Source organism: Ambystoma mexicanum, chromosome 6q (genome assembly GCF_040938575.1).
Source record: "Ambystoma mexicanum isolate Mex_15411 chromosome 6q, UKY_AmexF1_1, whole genome shotgun sequence".
Lineage (NCBI taxonomy): Eukaryota > Metazoa > Chordata > Amphibia > Caudata > Ambystomatidae > Ambystoma > Ambystoma mexicanum.
Window position 1 is genome coordinate 42,207,986 of NC_090937.1, and position 20,354 is coordinate 42,228,339.

The window sequence follows — 20,354 nt, forward strand, 5'->3', positions numbered from 1 at the left end:
CCAATAAAAAGACAAGTTGAAAAGAAAAAAAACAACGGAGAGGACAGTGAAGAGATTCTCCATAGAAAATGAATTTATCATTAGAAGAGGAGAAAAATTATCTGTGCTCTGCACACCTGTCCCCCCTTACTTCACAGACTACAGTGGGCTTTAGAGAAGGCTGTCTGTTGCCCACAGGACATATATATAAACAAAATTTAAAACAAACAAGAGTGATAGACAGGTGCAATCTGATTATTAGCATTATGGCAGCTCAGTACTTCCTCAGGCAGACCGGGATTGGTCTGGTGATCAGCAGGAGGTATACCAAATTGATGCTGTGGCAATGGCAGACAGCCTCAAAATGGTACTGGAATGTTCTGTTGAGACCAGCATCAAGAGGGCCGTGTCTGAGATGCTCCTGCCTATTCAACAGCGCCTAGACAGCATGGAGAAGCACCTGCAAGAGACTTCCCCGCCAGGGAAAAAGAAGACACATAAGAGAAAGCACCTTTCAAGTGGGGGAGTATTCCGGCTCCCAAGAGCAAAGACTCTCTGACCCCCCCCGAGCCAGTCCGAACCTGCCACCGCTGCCGTCTCATACACCTTCTCCAGGCTGGAAAAGGCCTTTATGAACAGGAAGGAATCCCCTTCCCTCGATGGACCCTCTCACCCCGAGGAAAACAGGGGTACTAGACCCTCAAGCCCAGAGGGATATCGACAGGGCACCGACGACACAGCTAGAGGGGTCTACGATATCGATCAATCCCCTTCATCCTCTGAGGAGGACACTCAAACCATAGGGTCGCGACCCTCAACCTCAGGGATTGAGCATTCCCCATCCCCAAGAAGGCAGCCGGGGAACATTCCCCTTCCAGGGGAATGTTTACTTCTGGGGTGCACAAGATCTTCCGATCTACCTACTGGGAACTGTCGTCCAGAACAATGGATTACATCAAGAGCAGGCTGTGCAGGCCTCTGGATAAAGAAGTCAGAGCCAGACAGAGCAGAATGCCCCCGCCCGAGTTAAACTCCAAAATGATCACCTTTCTGGGAAAAAATGTCAAGGATCCAAGGAAGGGCATCGACCGCGCCTGGAAGTCGTGCCAGGACAGGGTCCTGGACGTCACTGGTCCCCTAGCGAAGATCATGGACCTGGCTGAAGCAGCCATTGATTCTGGTGACTCCATCGACCCAGTGATCCTTTCAGGTTGGGCTCAAAAGAGCACTTTGTTTACTGGGTAATGGCAGCTGTGCCATCTCGGCAGAGCGCCGCAAGGGCATCTTATTCAAAATTGATGCTAAACTAGGGGAGTTAGCAGACAGTGAATCAGGAGCAGCAGCCCAAGGTCTGCTTTTTGGAGACCCATTCATGAAGGAGTTGTCAAAGTTTGTTATGAGTTGTTTGAGCTAAAGACTTGGTTGAGACTCCCAGAGGGAATCCACCCAAGAACAACTCAATGGGCTGTGTTTGTTCTGGTAGAGAGTTTCCCAGACCCCCCCTTGTTTTGTATACATGAAACAGGGGATTCGCCCCTGCTCGAGCCAGGGCGGCTTTTTCAGCCCTATAACGCCCGTAGTTCATTTGAGAGAACAAGGTGTCAGACGGATAGTGTATCTTCATGGCGCATTCTCAAGCCCTGGTAGAGCAACATGCCAGACTGGCCATCGACTTGTTACACAGTCTTGGTTTCCTCATAAATTGGGAAAAATGGATCATCAGTCTATCCCAGAATCTAGAATTTCTTGGGTTTATGGTGGATACCCAGAATTCGCAGCTCTGTCTTCCCGTGGTCAAGATACACTTGAAGGGAGATTTGCAGACTCCTGCAGAAGGACCTCAAATCTCTTCGAGAATTAGCAAGAGTAATAGGCCTCCTATCTTCTTCCATCCAAGCAATTTTTCCCGGTCCTCTTCATTACCGAGAATTGAAGAGGCTCAAAGGTCAGCACTGGCTGGGGAGCGAGATGCGGTTCCGTCGCCACGGGAGGGACCTGGTCTCCTCAGGAGATGGAGATGCATATAAACTGCCTGGAGCTCCTCGCTGGCTCTTTCACTGTGCACTCTGTTGCCAGAGGCAGAGCGAGTTGTTGTATCTTGCTGAAAATGGACAACATTTCCGCAGTAAGGTACATCAACTGGGTGGCACCAAATCGAGGCCTCTAGCGGAGTTAGCCAAGGACTTTTAGCATTTCTGTTCGAAACTATGGATTTCAGTCACAGCAGAGAATCTCCCAGGTCTCACAAACGTGGTAGCGGACTGGTACTCCCGCCATTCTACAGATTACAGTGACTGGAGGCTCAACAGAGATGTCTTTCTGCGCCTCCAACGGGTTTGGGGTCCTATGTCCATAGACCTCTTTGCATCCAGGCTCTACACCCAGCTACCAGTGTTTTACAGTTGGAGGCCGGATCCGGCAGCAGCTGCGACCAACGCATTTCTGCAGCGCTGGACACAGGAGATCCATTACAACCCCCCCCCCCCCATTTACCATGATAGGGAGGACCCTGGCCAAGGCCCGTCAAGAGCATACGGATCTGGTCCTCATAGCCCTGGTCTGGACCTCTCAGACCTGGTATCCAGTTCTTCTGGAACCTTCTTCGGATTTTCCAATCCTTCTACCCCAGTTTCCAGATCTCCTACTGGATCCGTCAGGGCAGTGTCACCCCCCTCTCCTCAGCAGATCATTGATTTTAGCAGCCTGGAGGATTTCAGGTAAAGATTGAGAGTTTGCAGCATGTCACGCATGGCGGTCAGCCTCATCGAGGAAAGATGAGCCCCTGCTACCCTCAAGAGGTATTCCATCTCTTGGAGCGCCTGGAGTACCTGGTGCCGAAGGAGAGGATTGCATCCGGTTTCAGCACCTATAGAGGAAATCCTAAATTTCCTGGCATCTTTAGTTGAAAGAGGTCTCGCCTACAGGACAGTTAACGCCTACCACTCAGCTATTTCAACCGGTCTTGACCTCGTTCAGGGGATCCCGACAGGAGAGCACCACCTTGTTTGCAGATTGCTCAAGGGTATCAGACTTACAGTCCCGCCTCCGTCCCGCTATGACAAGCTTTGGGACGTTGACAAAGTGCTGAATCTTTTTCTGTCATAGCTGCATAATGAGGAGTTAACTCGTATTGACCTGTCCGGCAAACTTACTATGCTGCTCTGCCTGGTCTCTTGCAGGAGGGTCTCTGACATCAGAGCTCTCGACCTAGCGGGCAGGACTTTTTCTCCAGATGGTATCGTGTTACATATATACAGGAGGACGAAATGCAACTCAAGGGTGATTTCTTGTCCCGCTTTTAAGGACCAGCCCAAGCTTTGCTTAGTTAGAAGCTTGAAGGTTTACAAGGAAGTGACAGCACCGCTTAGGACCTCTCCTAACAGGCAATTATCGATAGCTGAGTGTAAACCGCACAAGGCAGTTTCCGCTCCAACTTTAGCACGCTGGATGTGTTGGACTCGAACTCAAGCAGGAATAGATACTCTGCACTTCGGGCCCACTCTGTGAGAGGAGCCATGGCTTCCTAAGACTTCCAGGTCGGAATCCGCCCAGAAGACATGAGGATGGCGGACTGGGCAGGTGAATCAGTATTTAAGCAATTCTACCTGAAACAGGTAGAACAGCCGGCATCCACTGTGGTAAGCAAGCTTTAAAACAAGCATAATGTGAGCCTCCGGTCTTGACATAGAAAAAAGATTTTCAATAATAACTTACTAGAAAGTCTTAATTCTATTAAAGACACAGAGGCAAGCATTATCCCGCCCAGCGAGAGAAACAGCAGAGCAAGACACGCTTGAGGGCAGTCATTGATCGCATTGCTAGGGAGGTTGACATTTGCCAACACTAATTTCTCTCCCACCCCTGTAAGAGGAACTAGGGTTGTCATATGCATGACCTAACACGTTATTTGTCTCTTCCCTGACGGTGGCTACAAAACCTCCAGATCGGCTCCGGTTTGCAGCCTCGAAAGAGGAAGTTACATCATGTTCAGGACTGTTTGTATGGACAGCTACATGCTTATTGGTGGACTGATGTCACGTGGTGGTGACATTTGCTGAACTTTGTTGGAGTCTCCTGGGAAATGGAGTTCTTTGGTTCTTGGGACAGTCAGACTCATTTTTATGATGTTTATGTGTTATTTAATGCACCTTTTGATTTGTTACGCATAGCTTTGCTCTCATTAAGGTGCATAAACACTTGCTGCTGAGCTTTCTGTTTATAAAGAATAGCTGTCCCCAGCCACGCGTTGCTGTGGCTCAGTCTGGTTAAATGGAAAAGAAAAGAGAACGCACACGTTTCTAATATGTTTAATTTCACAATGCTTGTGGGTATACAATATTTTTTGTTGTTCCATTGTCTGTGCAGATATGCAGACTATAGAACACACAACATATAATTGTCCATGTGAAAAGCAATCAGTGTCTAGATTTAAACCGCACAATTCTAACGATTAGCCTTGATCTTTGTTGATGGTGATTGCAAATGCAAGTTGGCATAAATTGAGCTGTTACGATTTCTGCGCCGAACGACGTCATTTGGAAGCACGAGTTGTATTTCCTGATGTTAGATAGGAAATGCTTTGATACGGCGGTATATCAGGCAAGCAAAGTTTTTAATGGCTCTGGCGGTTCTCCAAGTGGAGGCAGTTTAATTTTCCCGGCGGCGCATCACATTCCTTTCGTTTCTCCATTAAATTTCAGAGCCTTGCAATAAGGACACACTTCAGTCATGGTGCCGATGAGAACATGCCGGCTTAACCTATAATCATCAGTTGGGTTGTACCGGAATGCAAGGCGACTGTAATCGCGTGATTGCTGAGCACGGAGTCATGTTTGACGCTGATCTGCTGGTTCCCGTTGACGTCTTTCAGCTACTCTCAGCCGGTCACGTTCATTCTGTTTTTCAGAAAAAGCATGTTTTACCTGTCACAGGTGTGACATCCAAGTATAGTAAGTATATAAAAACACGCACCTATTCGAATGCAACATTGTGTGAAAATGTCAAAGCAATCCCTGAAGAACTTTCAGAGATTTAAGATTTTTAACAAACATTTACATTTTTATTTATATAGATAAAAGAAAGAAGCATAATGCTCGGCTCCGTGTCTTTAATAGAATTAAGACTTTCTAGTAAGTTATTATGGACAATCTTTATTGTAAGCTCAATAATGCAAATGTGCTGCCCGCCTATGCCATCAGGATGTGCCAACAAATTTGAGCCGCTATAATGGGCTTTAAAATGAAGAACAGGGAATGTTCTACTTCTGCTATAAGGCTGCACCCGCACAAAGCCTGGCAGCATACAGTTTAAGGCGCTTTGCAGGGCACAGTGCCTATTGGGGAATTGAGGATAACATATCAGAGCATAGTGCTTTTCTCCACATTTACCATAGTCTGCTTATGAGATTCGTCAAGATAAACTGAGAACAAAGCAGCCTTACTGTGCATCATTTTTTGCATACTTTTTCCATTAAAACACTGAAGTTATCAACAGCGAGGGGCAAGGCAGAGAGGAGCAGGCAATGGTTGGGAATGGAGGAGAGGAAGGGAGAGGGCAGAGGGCAGAGGAGGGACGAGGCAGGAGGAGAAAAAAAGTAAGGAGGAGAAAAGGAAAGGAGAGTACAGAGAAAAGATAAGAGCACTAGATGGCCATTTCCTTTGCAGTTATATGGTCTGCTGCATATCAAAGTGATACAATTTGGCCTTGTTTACACTTTCAGCCAGGATGCACAACAATGTCTGGCTTGAAGCAATCAATCTATTGTTACTTTGTAACAGTCACTGTTAAGTAGTAAATATTCATTCTAAAACGGCTGCCCACTGGAGTCCATTTGATTGTCCATTTGGGGACTGATGTGTATACCCAAATATGATCTATATCCATTCACGAGGGTGCAGGTAATTCCGGCTCTGTCCGCACTAAGAAGAGAGCCCACATCCAAGCCTGCGTCTCTGCGTCATCTAAACAACTCAGCCGAATGCTTTAAAATCTGCAAGGAGCTGGTCAATACTGCTGCAGTCTCTACTTCTCCTGTCCCCTCCCAGGCCTTCTGCACGGCCCTGGCTTCTCATTTCATCTCTAAAACCCAGGACATCCTGTCCACCCTCTCCTCCTCTTCCCTCTTCTATCTCTGCTACCTCTGGCCGCCCTGCAGCCGCCTTTCCTCCCTCTTTCCCTTACTTTCCTCTGTTCTCCCCAGACGGGATTTCTAGACAAGCCTGATCTATGAACATCTCGTCAAAACAGGTTCTTCCCTGTGCGTCCAAAACCATCAAGGACCATATTGACACCATCGCCTCTGCCTTGGCCGACTTCTGCAACCACTCCTTCGCCACTGGACCCTTCCCCTCTCTTCTTGTGCATTCTTGTGCACCACCTTCTCAAGAAACCCACAGCCAACCCCTCCTGCCTGGTTAACTATAGCCCGATCTCTATCACTCCTTTCTTGGGCAAACACCTGGAAAGACCGACCATCTCCCAGCTTAATCTTCACACTAATTCTGTTGGTTGTCTCCATGACCATCAGTCTGGCTTCAGAGCAGCCAGAAGCACGGAAACTGCTCTCCTGAACATCTGTAAATACATGCTCTCTAACCTTGATTCTAATCTCTCTTCTGTCCGCATCCTACTCGATCTCTCTTCTGCCTTTGACACGGTCAACCATGCCATCCTGCTCAGCCGCCTCTGTGATAACCTGGGTATCAGTGATCAGACCCTGGCCTGGATGACCTCCTTCCTCTCCAACCGGCCCACCCAGGTCCAACTTGGGTCCTTCCTTTACTCTATCTTAAACTCCACATGTGGTGTTCCCCAGGATTCCAACCTCTCTCCCTGGCTTTTCAACCAATAGTTGGCACCCCTTGGCCACCGCTTTGCTGCTCTCTGCTCAGACTTTCAGTGCTATGCGAATGACACTCAGCTAGTTTTCAGGCTCCCCTCTGCCAGCTCTTCTCCCCCTCATCTCAGATTGCCTGTCTGCAATCCAGGAGTGGTGTGCCGCCAACTACCTCTGCCTCAATGCCAGTAAAACAGAGATCTTCCTCATCGGCACTCCTGCACCTTCCTTTCCTGTCACTCTGTCCAGCCTCCCTTGGCCCTCTCCCTGCTCCTACCTGTGAGGCTAAGAAACTTGGGGTAATCTTCGACTCCACGCTTTCCTTTTCTCCAAACATATCTGACGTCTCTAAGAAGTCAAACTACCAACTGCACCTCCTCAGAGGTAGTCTTCCTTTCCTCTCCTTCCCCCAGAAGCTTACTGTCTCTAGAGCTCTGGTTCTCTATAGGCTGGACTGCTGCAACAGTCTCTTTCTAAATCTCCCTGCTACTACTCTCTGCCCTCTGCAACTCATCCAGAACAGGCCTGTGAGACTTGTCCTTGGCCACAAGCCCAGGGATCGTACCTCTCCAGCCCGGATATCTCTTCATTGGCTCACAGTGGCTGCAAGGATTAAGTTCAAGACCATGTGCATTGTCCACAAGGCTTTCTGCGGCCTGGGTCCGCATTACCTTCAACTCTCCCTTTGGAAATATCTTCCTACTCGAGCTCTTCGCTCCTCCACTTCCAACTACCTCAGGGTCAGTCGCTTCTCAAAGCAACAAGTTGGTGGTAGATCCCTTTCTTCGGCTGGGGCCTCCCTCTGGAACAGCCTCTCTGAAACTTGGGTAGAACCATCTTCGGTCCGGAAGCACCTCAAGACCTTCCTCTTTGCGTCTGCTTTCTCTCTTCCTCTCCCCTGCTGATCTCTTTCTGTTGCAGAGGGTCTTACATTTGATCCCTGCAGCCACAGGGCACCAATGAAGGTATTTCAGCGCTGGAGAGATGCAGTCCCTGGGGCTTGGGGCCAAGGATAAGTCTTGCGGTTCTGTTCTGGATGAGTTGCAGAGGGTGCAGGGCGGAAGCAGTGAGGTTGAGGAAGAGGCTGTTGCAGTAGTCCAGCCCGGAGAGGACTAGGGCTCTGGAGACAGTGAGCCGCTGTGGGAAAGGGTAGAATGCCTAAGGGGGTGCAGTTGATAGTTAGGCTTTTTTGAAATGTGAGAGGAGGAGGAGAGAGTGGAGTCGAAGATGACCCCAAAGTTTTTGGCCTCACAGGTGGGGGTAGGCACAGGGCCAAGGGAGGCCGGTCAGAGTGCGAGGAGGGAAAGCGGCAGCAGGTGTCCCAATGCAAACAATCTCAGTTTTACTGGCATTGAAACAAAGGTCGTTTGCAGCAGACCATGACTGAATAGCGGACAGTCGGGTATGAGAAAGGAGGAGGCGGCCAAGGGTAGCCTGAAAGATAGTTGTGTGTCGTCTGCATAACACTGGAAATTAGAGGTGAAAGTGGCAATGACTCGTACCAGGGCAGCCATGTAGACGTTGAAGAACCAGGGGGATAGGTTAGAACCCTGGGGAACGCTGCAGGTTGCGAGGGTGATAGTCGAGAGAAAGGCACCAAGTTCGACCTGGGATGGGCGGTCAGAGAGAGAAGAGGTTAACCAAGCCAGAGCCTGACCTGCGATTCCCAAGGTGTCACGAAGCCGTGAGATCAAGATGTTGTGGTTAACCGTGTCAAAGGCAGAGGAGAGATCAAGGAGAAGGGGAACAGAGGGAGTGTGTCAAGATTTGAGAGCAGGTCTTCACGGGTGTTCAGAAGAGCAGTTTCCGTGCCTCTGGATGCTCTAAAGCCAGACTGATGGTTGTGGAAACAACTGATTGATTCCGTATGGAGGTTTAGCTGAGAAATAGCTAGCTTCTCCAGGAGTTTGCCCAGGAAAGGAGTGATAGAGAATAGGTGGTTGTTTGACAGAATGGAAGGGTCAGCAGAGGGTTTCTTGAGAAGAGGGTGCACAAGGGAGTGTTTGAGAGCAGTTGGGAAACTCCTGTGGAGAAGGAGAGGTTGCAAAGGTCAGCCAAAGCTGGTGTGAGGGAGTCAATGTTGTCCTTCATGGTTTTGGAGGGGCAGGGGTCAACTTGCTAGGAAGAGGCCTTCATAGACCGGACTTGTCTGGAGACCTCATCAGGTGTGACAGGAGAGAGAGAGCAGAGTGGAGGTGCAGGTGGGGCCAAGGGAGGTGCTGGTGTGTGGGGAAGGGAGGAGAGGATGCCTTGGGTTTTTGTGGTGGTGAAGTGTCCTGCCAGGGCCAAGCAGAGGTCCTGGGTGGGAGTGACAGAGGACAAGGCTGCTGCAGGATTGGCCAGTTCCTTGCAGACTTTGAAAAGCTTGGCCGTGTTGTTTGATGCCGCAGAGATGCAGGCTTGAATAAAGACTTTTCCTGGAGCGGATGCAGAGGTGATATTGCCTTTGCAGGAGGCTGCAGGCCAGTTTGTCAGATGGTCCACCAGACAAATTCCATTTCCGCTCAGCTGCCCTGCACCTGCGTTTAAGGGCAGCCAGGTCGGAGATTTTGTTTTTTCCACTGTGTTGGAGTCTGACAAACTCCATAGGCATCTGCTTTTCCAAAATCCCAACCGGGCCAAAGGACACTATGTGCCCCAGGCATGCTTCCAGATCTTCCACCTTTATGCACATAGTAGTCAGCAGTATGGTGTGGGTTCTTACTTCCTCCCAGATGTGGTCGTAAAGATGCACAAAAGAACTTAACACCATATTGAGGGCAGATCGTATAGGTGAAATAAGCTTAACCATGTCATCTGCTTCTTTAAGGGTGTGATGAATGGGACCATCCTCTGTATGCTCAGTAAATTCCAAAGGAATTGAGGAAGATACTCCCCCCATCTTCTTGGGCCATAAAGTCAGTCAGGTCTGTTGGAGAACCTAGTCACAAGACCTCACAAGTCTGCTGGGTCACACTACTCTGAGCTTCAATAGTGTCCAGACAGATGGCCACATCCACGTGTTCAATGATGCTCATGTCTGTTAGCCTGTTCATCCGAGTGCAGTCTAGGACAGCCGCACAACAAATAGGATTTACAGGATGTATTTCTGTTCTTGTGCCCAAGGATTTGGTGGAAAAGTCTGTAATTTGCTGCCCTGTTATAGAAGAGAGTGGATGGTGTACTATGTTTCTTCATAGAGGGACGATGTGCTTCATAGAACTAAGGTGTACCAAGCGAATTGGTGCACTTTTGCAGTCTTTTCCCCTTGCTTCTTCATAGAGGGACGATGTGCTTCATAGGACAAAGGGCTCTGGCATTCCATTAGAGACTCTTCTGGGAGTGATCTGGCTCCCCAGTACAGCAGGAGAAACCAATTTGGTCCCAGAGTCCCTCAACATAACCACAGGCTGGACTGCACCACAGGTTTCAAATGGGATTGTCGATGAAGGGGCATGTTCTTGGGGGGTTGGCTGAAGAATATTGCGAGTTTGTCTGGCTCCTCAGGCCAGTACGAAAAGCCTTGGTCTTTAAAGCAATGTTAGTTTCCCGCACCATTTCTGCCTCAAAGGGCCGAATATTCCACCTCGCAGTCACCAGAGTGGATGATTGGGAACAGAGGGCAAAGATTGTATGTCTGTCTTGTGCACAATTTTCCCCCACAAACGGTGAAGGCAATTAAAGCAAACTGGGCTTCGTGGAGGGTTTAAAACAGATTAATTGCAGCCCTTAAAGCAGTGAACAAGTAGCTGCTAACGGAAATAAATGTCAAGTTAGCCTGACGTGACCGGCTTCATTAGTTTATCTGGCAGTCGGATGGCATACCTGCAATCCAGAACTTAGATTTTCTCTGTACCGCCGAAGGCCACCAAAGACTCAGCGCCGACTCAGCGACGCTCTGTGTGGAGCTTCGGTATTTGCAGGATAAGCTCCTCCTCCTCTCTCAAGCCAACAATGTAGACACACTTCAAACAGAATGTATCACCACCAAAGACTCAGCGCCGACACAGCCATCTGCTTTTTGTATGGGGGACACACAGCACCTTCAGTGCAGGGTCACTGAGAAATCCTTTGGATTCCTGTTAAGGTTTAAGTACCTTTTCTTGGTTGAACTAAAGTTCCCAAGAACAGTAAGGTGAAATTGATCTAACTTACCTTTTCTCTTTGTAGGTCCAGCACACCATCTTATGTGGAGTGCTGGAGGGGTTACTTAGTAGCCCCTTATCCTACTTTCTCATGTAACATTTTGTGTTACCCCCTCACTACTTTAAATGGCTGGTGGCAGTGGCTTAATTTTTACTACCATTAGGCTTTTCTACCGCAGGCTGAACCCTCAGCTACAGTACAGCACCCATGGGTGTCCATTTTGTCAAAATGGCCCGGTCTTCTTTTTTCACCGTTTACTGTGTGTGAGGTCTTTCTTTTTTACTCTGTGCGTGGAGACAGATTTGAGCCCTTTCGTGTTTGCCTTTTGCCTTTAGCGGGCTTCAGCCCTGAAGCCCACTGCTGGCTCCAATGTGTCTGGAAGGACAGGATGTGAGGGAGGGTCCCGAAACTCCCCTGTCCTTTGTCTCTAGGTATGCCTGCACGGAACCAGTCCCAAGTGGCCACCCTGCTGTGTGATTGACAGCCTAGGCTGTGCATGAGTGTCCATAATCGAGTGCAACATCTGCCAAAGAACAAATCTGGCCAAAAGCTTCAGGAGCCTCCCAAGGCCACTCCAGAAGGAGGAAATCCTGACCCAGAGTCCCCGCACCAGAGTCCAGAACCGAGGGCGCAAGGAAAGCCCAACCAGAGATATTCGATTTGCATCAGTGCTGTTTGTGAGGCGCTGAAACCGCGAAGTGCTGCTGCTGAAATGAAGAGAGCCCATCGCTGCCAACGTCCTTCCCGTGTACTGGATCAGGAGCCCTCAAGACGTTCTCCCTCTTGTCTCCACGAATGAGGCTCAGGAACTAGGGTCTGCATAGCTGTAGCAAGACGACATCCAGCTGGACCACTTTTCTTCTAACCAAAGGTAATGTTTGGGTTTGTAGGTACTTACATTCTGCCTTAAGTCGTGCTGTCTCACTTGAAATTTGTTTGCACTTGCTTAACTTTCAGTTGATTTCAACTCCCCTTTGCACAGGCCCAACGGCTTATGTCTCTTCAGTGATTTTCTGTGAACAATCGGACTTTGTGAAAGACTTTATCCAAGAAGTGCATCAGAACTATAAACTTGATCCAAATGACTTTGACTGGCCGGACTCCCTAAAGGCACTCTTCTGAATCCATTGATTTTGGCATTGCTTGTCCCCGCATAGACTGTTGCTTGTTGAATATGGTTACTGCTGGGAAAAGCCTACCTAGATTTCATTGGAGCATCCAGTTGTCCTCACATTATAAGAAACTGTTCTAACTTTCCTATTTTTCCTTAGACCTTCCTTCCTGAAATCCAGAATCAAAGAGTATTCACCGGCATTGTTGATTTTGAAAAGTAATTCAAAAGTTTGCTTGACATTTACAAACAAATTCCTCTTTAAAGAATGCTTTATTAAAACTGATGTTCAATAAATATTTATAACTTAAACCTTGATCGTAAGTGTTACTTGGTTACTTGTATTGGCAGATTTCATTTGTACTGCCCCACAGCTCACATTTACCCCTCTTGAGATGGGCCTGGCTGCTCAGTCACACTACCAACTTGTGCAGTACTGACCTATGCCAAAAGGTGGGGTACCTAATACCAAGCAGCTAAATCCTGTGCAGTCTCGCACAGAGTAACTGAACCAATTCTTACCCAATTCTTCACACTCCTGACATCAAATGGATTTTTCCTACAATCTGAAGATGACATAGTTGAATCACTTTATTTGAATCAAGTTCCATGTTTAACAAAAATAATTCTTTCTTCTGTATTCTCCTTTCATTAATGCTTTAACCCCACGAATATATTTTTACAGACATGCCACGAAAGAAAAGCAGTATTTAATCCCACCCGAATCAAAACATTGAAAGCTGAAACTTTATCAACATTCTGAAGAAGGAAGATCTCCAGACCATGAAGCTGATAAAATTCAACATGCTTTGAGACAGAACAATGAAAGTGCTCAAGGACCTGAAGCAAGACTTCCTAAGAGAATTTGTGCTGCTAAAAACAAAAGCAACGAAACTGCTAGAGAAACTGAAACAAGACTTGTGTTAGGAGAATTAGTGCTGCTACACAAAGAAGGAATGGAACTGCTGAAGAAACACAAGCAAGGCTTTCTGACCTGAGAATTTGTGCAGCTAAAAAACTAAAACAATGAAACTGCTGAAGAAACCAAAGTGAGACTTACCAATCAGATTTAAAAATATGAGAATTGAAATCCCGGGCGAAAGTCGGGTAGTTAAGCTACTAAGACATAAAACATACCTTTTTGTGTTCATTGAGGCTTTCATCATCCACTTGTTAGTGCATGGATCAAACAGTTCCATGCTGCCCAAGTGTTCATTTCCATCATGTCCACCCACTGCATAGACTTTGCCTGGAGAATAAAAAAAAATATCACTACAATTAGCAAAAGACTTCAATGAGGACAGCTCTTCTCCACCCACACTGATTGAAAAAAGGCATGATTCTAATGCATAAGAAACAAAAAGGCAAATAAAATGTTGGTATAGCAGCTAGGTCCTCACCAGCTAAGCGGACCAGTCTAAATATTTTCACAATTACTGATTCGCTTGATGTATTTTTGATTGATTCACCGCAGCATGTAGTGGGCAATGTTATTCAGCCTACAACAGAGCTCATCTGGGTTCAATCCTGACAAACAAACATTGTGCATTCCTAATGTCTTTAAAACAGCACCATGTAGAATTTAAAAAAGATATTAATTTCCAGGATGCATTTCTGTGAATGAACAGCTCCACCACTCAGTCATGGACAGCCTATAAATGATAAGCAAGTAAAGAATACAGTAGTACTGTGCATGTCCGCACCATTTCTAGCAAAGGCCCGTCCATTGTACAGCAGTTTGCTGCTGTAGGCCACCTTTTACACACATAGCTGGCATGCTATTCTCCCTGCCCAGCCCTTTCAACCCCCCACATTACCCCAGGGTGAGGGACTGCTTCAGTGCTAATTCCATTTAATCCAGTCATTTCTATAAATAAAGAAAAGTCAGAGTCCACCTTCTCAGATGCTCTAGTACTCCGAGAATATTCTGAATATAGGGCCAGGTCAAGCAGTCTTGCAGAGAGAATTTGAGCTTTCAGGACCACAACAAACTGGTGGACAAGTATTCTTCCTCAGAGCCTGCAACCACTCAATGAAACATGCTTGCTAGTAGACAATGCCAGTGTAACTTGTGCAGCTTTGCCAGTGGTGGCAGAAGCCCAGAACAATGCAATGCAGTTTGTAGTAATCGCGGTAAACAAGCTGTATGAGTGACCACCAAATATTTCAATAGGGCCCCAGGATTGGAGAATGTAGATTGAGGTCAAGATTCCCCCAAAGGTTACCATCGGAAAAGGTAGTCAACTTTCTGCATAGGAACCATAAAAAAGTCATAATACGATGGTGGGCTATTGCTGGTCTCTCCAATAAGTCAAAACACTCAAAAGTAGCAGACGCAAGGCGGCTGCTTTCAGGAAAATTGACCTCACACATTATGTTTAAGGATGGGTTAACAATTTCCCAAACCAATGCTACCAAGAGGTACTTTGGGAAGACCCCTCCCTCCTTAGAATGTACTAATATTACAGCTCTGACAATACAGGGTTTCAGGAGGACATATCATTTGAGCAGTTTTGGAACTTGTATTACTTTCCCTGACAGTATGTACAAGATTCTAGGCTCGTTAAAGCGTCCTTCAACTGGTGAGATGTTCACTTTTTAAAAGCTAAATGTTTGGCAGCACAAAATCAATCTAGACATCAGACTTGTCATAAAAAGGAGTCTAGCTACACCATCTACCACTATTGTAATTCAACTTTATGATGTTACTCATCAATGATACGACAATTCAATGAAACTGCTTAAAAAAGGGTCACGACTGCTCTTATTCGCTACATTAGTTTTTACGTGACTCAACTATATCTGTTAAACTGCAGGACACCCAATGAGCGAAATAAAAGTAGGTGCCATTTGACTAGGCAGTCACTGAAACCTCAGTAATTCACACATACAGCTGCAATACATTTTGCCAGCACGACGCTAGTTTTGGAAATCCAATGCTGGACCACCTTCCTCAGAGCAGGCAATTGAGTCAAGAGATTTTATCCTTACAGACCCACTCTCCCCAAATGAGAACAATCTACAATTAAACTGCATGCCTGCATCAAGAGAAGCCAGCTAAGTAAGCAATTTAAGGACAACCATTTGCATATAGAGAAAATGTTTCAGAAAGACATAGCTATTTCAGAAAGAGGTAAAGATATCAGAAGGGGGCAGCAATATCCAAGAGAGAAAAAAGCCACTCTCTAAGAGGGGAAGCCCTTTCTTGGGGGTGCAATATGGTATTAGGTGGGGAATGGGTTTGTAGGGCAGCAATTTGAGCTGGCGACACGATTTGTGGAAAGTAACAGCTGCTCCGAGTAGTCAACAGATTCAGGGGCGGAAAGTAATTCGAAGGGACAACAGTTCTAGAAGGTGCAGGGTCAGCAATTTCAGGAAAGGAGAATACGTTTCAGTGAAGAGGCAGTAGAACCAAACGTGTGGCAACCAATTTTAGAAGAGGCACAGGAAGAAAATACAAAAGCGTGGCTCACTTCAGCAAGCAAAACAATGGTCTTTGAGGGGTAAGAATTGAGAGGCGGACTGAAAGTTGTAATGTTTTCAACATTAGTCATTTTTATTAAAAGAAAAAGGGATTTGGATAAAGGCCTGTCCCTGTCCGAAAGTAAGCGTCCCTGCCTATGAAACTAAAACTAAAGCAAACTGACCTTGTGTCCAAAATATATCGGACCCTCACACCAACATAACCAATCAAAAGGTATAAGGTAAATGGCTGTTTCCAATTCAACAAAAGTGTGTAAAAATCCAAATGTACAATTCCAGCAAAACATTCCTGGTTGGTCGGTTCCCTTACCCTGAACTATTTAGGCAAAATGTTGACAGTGTTCTGTTCAAACAATGCTCTGTTAAGGTTAAGGAAATGTTCTTTTCCACATAATACTTTCCTCAGGATAGCAAAGAAAATGTCTTTTTTCACAGCATTGCTAGGAAGTCTTTTCTACTTTACAGAATGGCAAAATGTTTAATTTCAAAAACTGCTTCAAATGACAGTTTCTTTCACACAACTGATCTAAAAAGGATCTCATTGTATACTCTCCTGCCAGGAATTTCTCAACTGAATCTTTAGATATCCTGGTGTACCGTCATGCCACATATCTTTCAATGTGTCTTTTCTTTCATTTACCTTATGGATTACCTGTTGTACTCCCATGCCAGGTATCTTTCCAAAAAGGGTTCACTTCAAGATGTGCATTTTCCACTAGGTCTTCCTACAATGTTCACTTTCCTACCAAGTATAACACAGTTGCACTTCTTCAGGGTTTATACCTCATTGACTTCAGGTAAAACTTGATGCAACTTTCTTCCCTCTCCCTCTCCTCCCCCGTTCATCCACTTTCCTCCTTCCAACTCTCTCTTCCCCTTCCCTCTCCTCCCCCGTTCATCCACTTTCCTCCTTCCAATCTCCCTATCTCCACTCATGCTCGCAACCTAGGTGTTCTTTTTGACTCTTCTCTCACCTTCTCGCAACACATTTCGCTCATCTCCCGCAGATACCACCTTTCCAATATTCGCAAAATCCGTCCCTCCCTCATATTCCATGCTACCAAGCTCCTAATCTCCTCACTCATCTTTTCCCGCCTCTTCTACTGCTCCTCTAATTTTCGGTCTTCCCTCATCTCAGCTTGCCCCTCTTAAATCTATATACCACTCTGCCATTCGAACTCTCTGTCTCCTTACTTCTCGCGACTCCATTTCCTCTTCGCTCTCTCGACTAGGCTGGCTACCTTTCCACCTACAACTAAAATTCCACTTTCTCTGCCTTGTTTTCAAATCCCTTCATGGTCTTCCCCCCCCTTATCTCTCTTCCCTTCTCTCCTTCTACTCCCCCTCTTGCTCCCTTCGGTCTGCTGACCACTTCCTGCTCTCTGTACCTCCTTCCCCTTGCGCTTCCTCCCGGTTCCGCTCTTTCCAACTTCTTGCTCCTCTGCGTTGGAACTCTCTCCCCCTCTCAATCCGCTCTTCCACTACCCTCATCTCATTTCGCACTTCCCTTAAATCCTTCCTCCTCCATTCCCCACCTTGAAGCCCCCCCTGCCCTCTCTACTCCCACGTCTTTCCCCTCTTCTAATCCCTCCCCTCCCACCTTCCCCTTTTCTATTTTACACTCTCTCTCCCTTCCTTCTACTCTCACTCAATCCTTCCCTGCCCCTCCCTTCACTCGACTGTTCACACTCCACTTCTCCCCCCTCTTAGTAAATTGCTCTTTGCACTGTTTTGTTGTTGAATGATTCAAGATGCCACTATGCTCACACTGTTATCTGTTATTACTCTGTATTTTGTTGTTCCATTGTATAGCGCCTTGGTGTAAAGCGCGTTATAAATAAATAAATCAATCAACTTTCCCTGTATTGACATCCCACATATGGGTGTTTGTTCAAGTTCTGTCTGTCAACTTCTCTTATTATCTCTGGGCTTTTGGCAATGCTTGTTCCATTTTTCCCCAAATTTACTTTTCACATAAGGAGATGTGTACAACATGTGCCCTTTAACGTCTACATTAATGTCCGTTGATATGTGGCCATGCTTATTCAAGGTTCCCCAAATTGGCATTTCATATAAGGACATTTGCACAACTCGATTTGGTCGGTATTCAAAATAATGACCCAAGTGTTCATAAGTTTGCCGACAAGTCCCGGCACCCCCGACTTCCCTAGGCTTACTTATCGGTGTAACGCGTATCTGCGGCGAAGGTTTATCTCTGTGCGGGCTTCCCCTGTCAGGCAGAGACTCGCTCAGTTCCTGCGTCGGCTTTTCAACTACTGCGTTGGAACCAAGGCAATCCCACAGGACCGTGTCTTCTACAGTCTTGCAGCATCTGCATCTTCCAGCAGTACCCTCCAGGGCACCCGCTGTGTTTCTACTTGACTCCCGCTACTCCGGTAAGGTACGCCTGCAGGTGGTTGCATGTAAGTATCTGGCTCTTCCAGCATGGCTCGTCTGCGTCTGCTTCTGCCGTTGTTTCTGCTTCCTGATTCGCTTTCTTTGCAGCTCTCCTCTCCCGGTTTCAGGTGATCTTCAGGTTAAAATGTCACGTGCAGCTGACTGTGAGCCCGACGGCTAGATATTTAAAAAAAAAAAAAAAAGTGCAGCTACGTTGAGAACTCTTGTAAGTTGTCAAGAGAATGCATCCTTGTTAAAGTTCAGAGAAAAAGGCAGAGTATATTTTACACTTTAAAGAAGTGGACAGCAAGATGGTGAGAAAGAAACAGAAGGCAGCAAGCCAGAAATTACATAGAATATTAATCCAGAGCCATGATTTGAGGAAATAACAGGCTTAGAACCCAAAAGATTAAATACACAATTTAATTGGAAAGAAGCGTAAGCTGATAAATGATGATTGTGAGATCACATGTGGAATTGAGGGTGGCCGATCTATCAGGTAGTAGCTGAATCAACAGATGTATATATATTCAGTCTAAGGAAGTGGAAGAAACAACAGTCCATTTCCATAGATCACCTTGTCTCAAATGTTAGAAGCCAACATTGTTTTTTGATAAAGATAATAGTGATCCCTTGAACCGACAAAGTTGTGATTGCTGCAAATACCAACATTGTGGGTAATTGTTACCAAAGATATCAATCAAGTTACATTTTAGGATTAAAATGGGAAAGTTAAGGTCCATTTCAAAACTGTGGCAGTAGCTCAGATAGTGCATGAACATAAGAGAACGTGTTATGACCCCAATTTGAAAGCTGTCCTTTAAAAGCAAAGTACTGCCATATATTGCAAGGTAGTGAAATGACTATAATTGAACCACCCTGCAATTCCATTAACAGAAAGGAAGTACAGATGTGCCTACTTTAAAGGAACACAAACTGGTGCGATTCAACTGGTGTGGCTTCTAGAAAAGTGAATATGCAGATTTAGACGCACACTAGGAGTTGTTAAATGGTTGCAATGCTTTGGGTAACCAGAGCTAATCTTCCCTTCTAACTGTCAGTACACCCAATAGTATAAATAAGGAGTTAAAAATGCTACCATGTAATACAAAAAGTTAGCTTTTTGAAAGACTGGCCCACTCTTAATATAACAAAAGAGCACACTTTAATTTGACTGAAGAGGACCGGATTAGCATCAGATCCTATATTAGGATTTATTTCAATATTAATCCCTGTAGTCAGAGGTGCAAAAAGGTCACCCAAAAGGGAGATTATTAATGGAAGGGGGTGAACAGAGCAATTATATTCAAATTGCTAGTGCAAACCTACAAGTGGTAATGAAGGGGTAACCAAAAAAAGGACATTTTCGTTTCAGACTATCCAAGCCGGGACATCAACGCAGTAAATGGTGGGTTCAATGGTTAATGGATTGGTATCTTGTGATGGGGAACAGAAGAATTAAGAAGGCTATCTGTTGGATGTTACTTGATGTGGTAACTATTCAAAATCCATTTCCAGGCGAGTGATCATGCAGTATCGCCATGGAAACTAGGTGTTCATTCCATCACTTTTCAAATATGTTGGTAATACTGCAGTAAACATACCTGGTAATCGAGTACAAAGGTCAAAAGGAATGTATGACTTTGTTCAACGACTGTCTAAAATGAGTTTGACCTGGGCTCTCAAGACAATATCCTATTGTCAGAGGATCTTCCCCAAATTTAACAGCTAGTTGGTGGGCCCCAACCCAGAGTACGATTGGTTGCAATTGTAGATATAGGGCACCGTGTAGTAAGAGAAGGGATATAATGTTGAAAAAGCAAATAGAAAGAAAAAGTTACCAGCAAGAAATTATAGCCTTGAGGCAGTATTGGAAAAAGGATTAGGAGTTAATTGGGAAAAAAAAGGAAGAAAAGTCTTCAGGCTTTAAAAAATTAGTTGAAAAATTCTTTTGAAAAATCAGACATCCAAGAACTGGCAAAAAATGCATATTATATAAAGACTGATACAAAGTAGTTTTCATCATTAATTAACAAAGAGGTTGGCTTTTTCCAGGTTCAATTGAACGCTATAAGTGGGTGTTGAGTAGGATCATTTAAGAAAAATTAGTAAGGTGGAGTATCTGTCTTGAAAGGCAGTTTGTCAGTAATCTTTTGGAATAACTGATCCTGGCCGCTAACTCCTTCAGGGCACAAGGTCCTGTTGGAATTTCCATTATAGTGTTAGAAAACTACCCTAAAAGCTGTGTATTCACCCAAATTAAAAACTGAATTGGAAGGGGGAAAAATAAAAATCAGAAGAAATCCTGTAATCTTGGCTGGAGAGTATTCCTGTGCCTATATTTACAAAGGGGACTAAAGAGCATCCAGAAAATTACAGTGCAATTGCCCTTTTAGATGCTTATAGCAAAGCATAAAATGGGTT

General features: G+C 45.7%; 1 protein-coding gene across 3 annotated transcripts in view; it reads right to left on the reverse strand.

Annotated features, from left to right (window-relative positions):
- Positions 1–20,354, reverse strand: part of KLHL8 (kelch like family member 8) — a 789,397-nt gene that overhangs the window by 293,182 nt on the left and 475,861 nt on the right. For all 3 annotated transcript variants that reach the window (XM_069630444.1, XM_069630445.1, XM_069630446.1), the window contains one exon: positions 13,188–13,299. In XM_069630444.1, the coding sequence (XP_069486545.1) occupies positions 13,188–13,299 (112 nt within the window). The remainder of the gene's footprint in view (positions 1–13,187; positions 13,300–20,354) is intronic.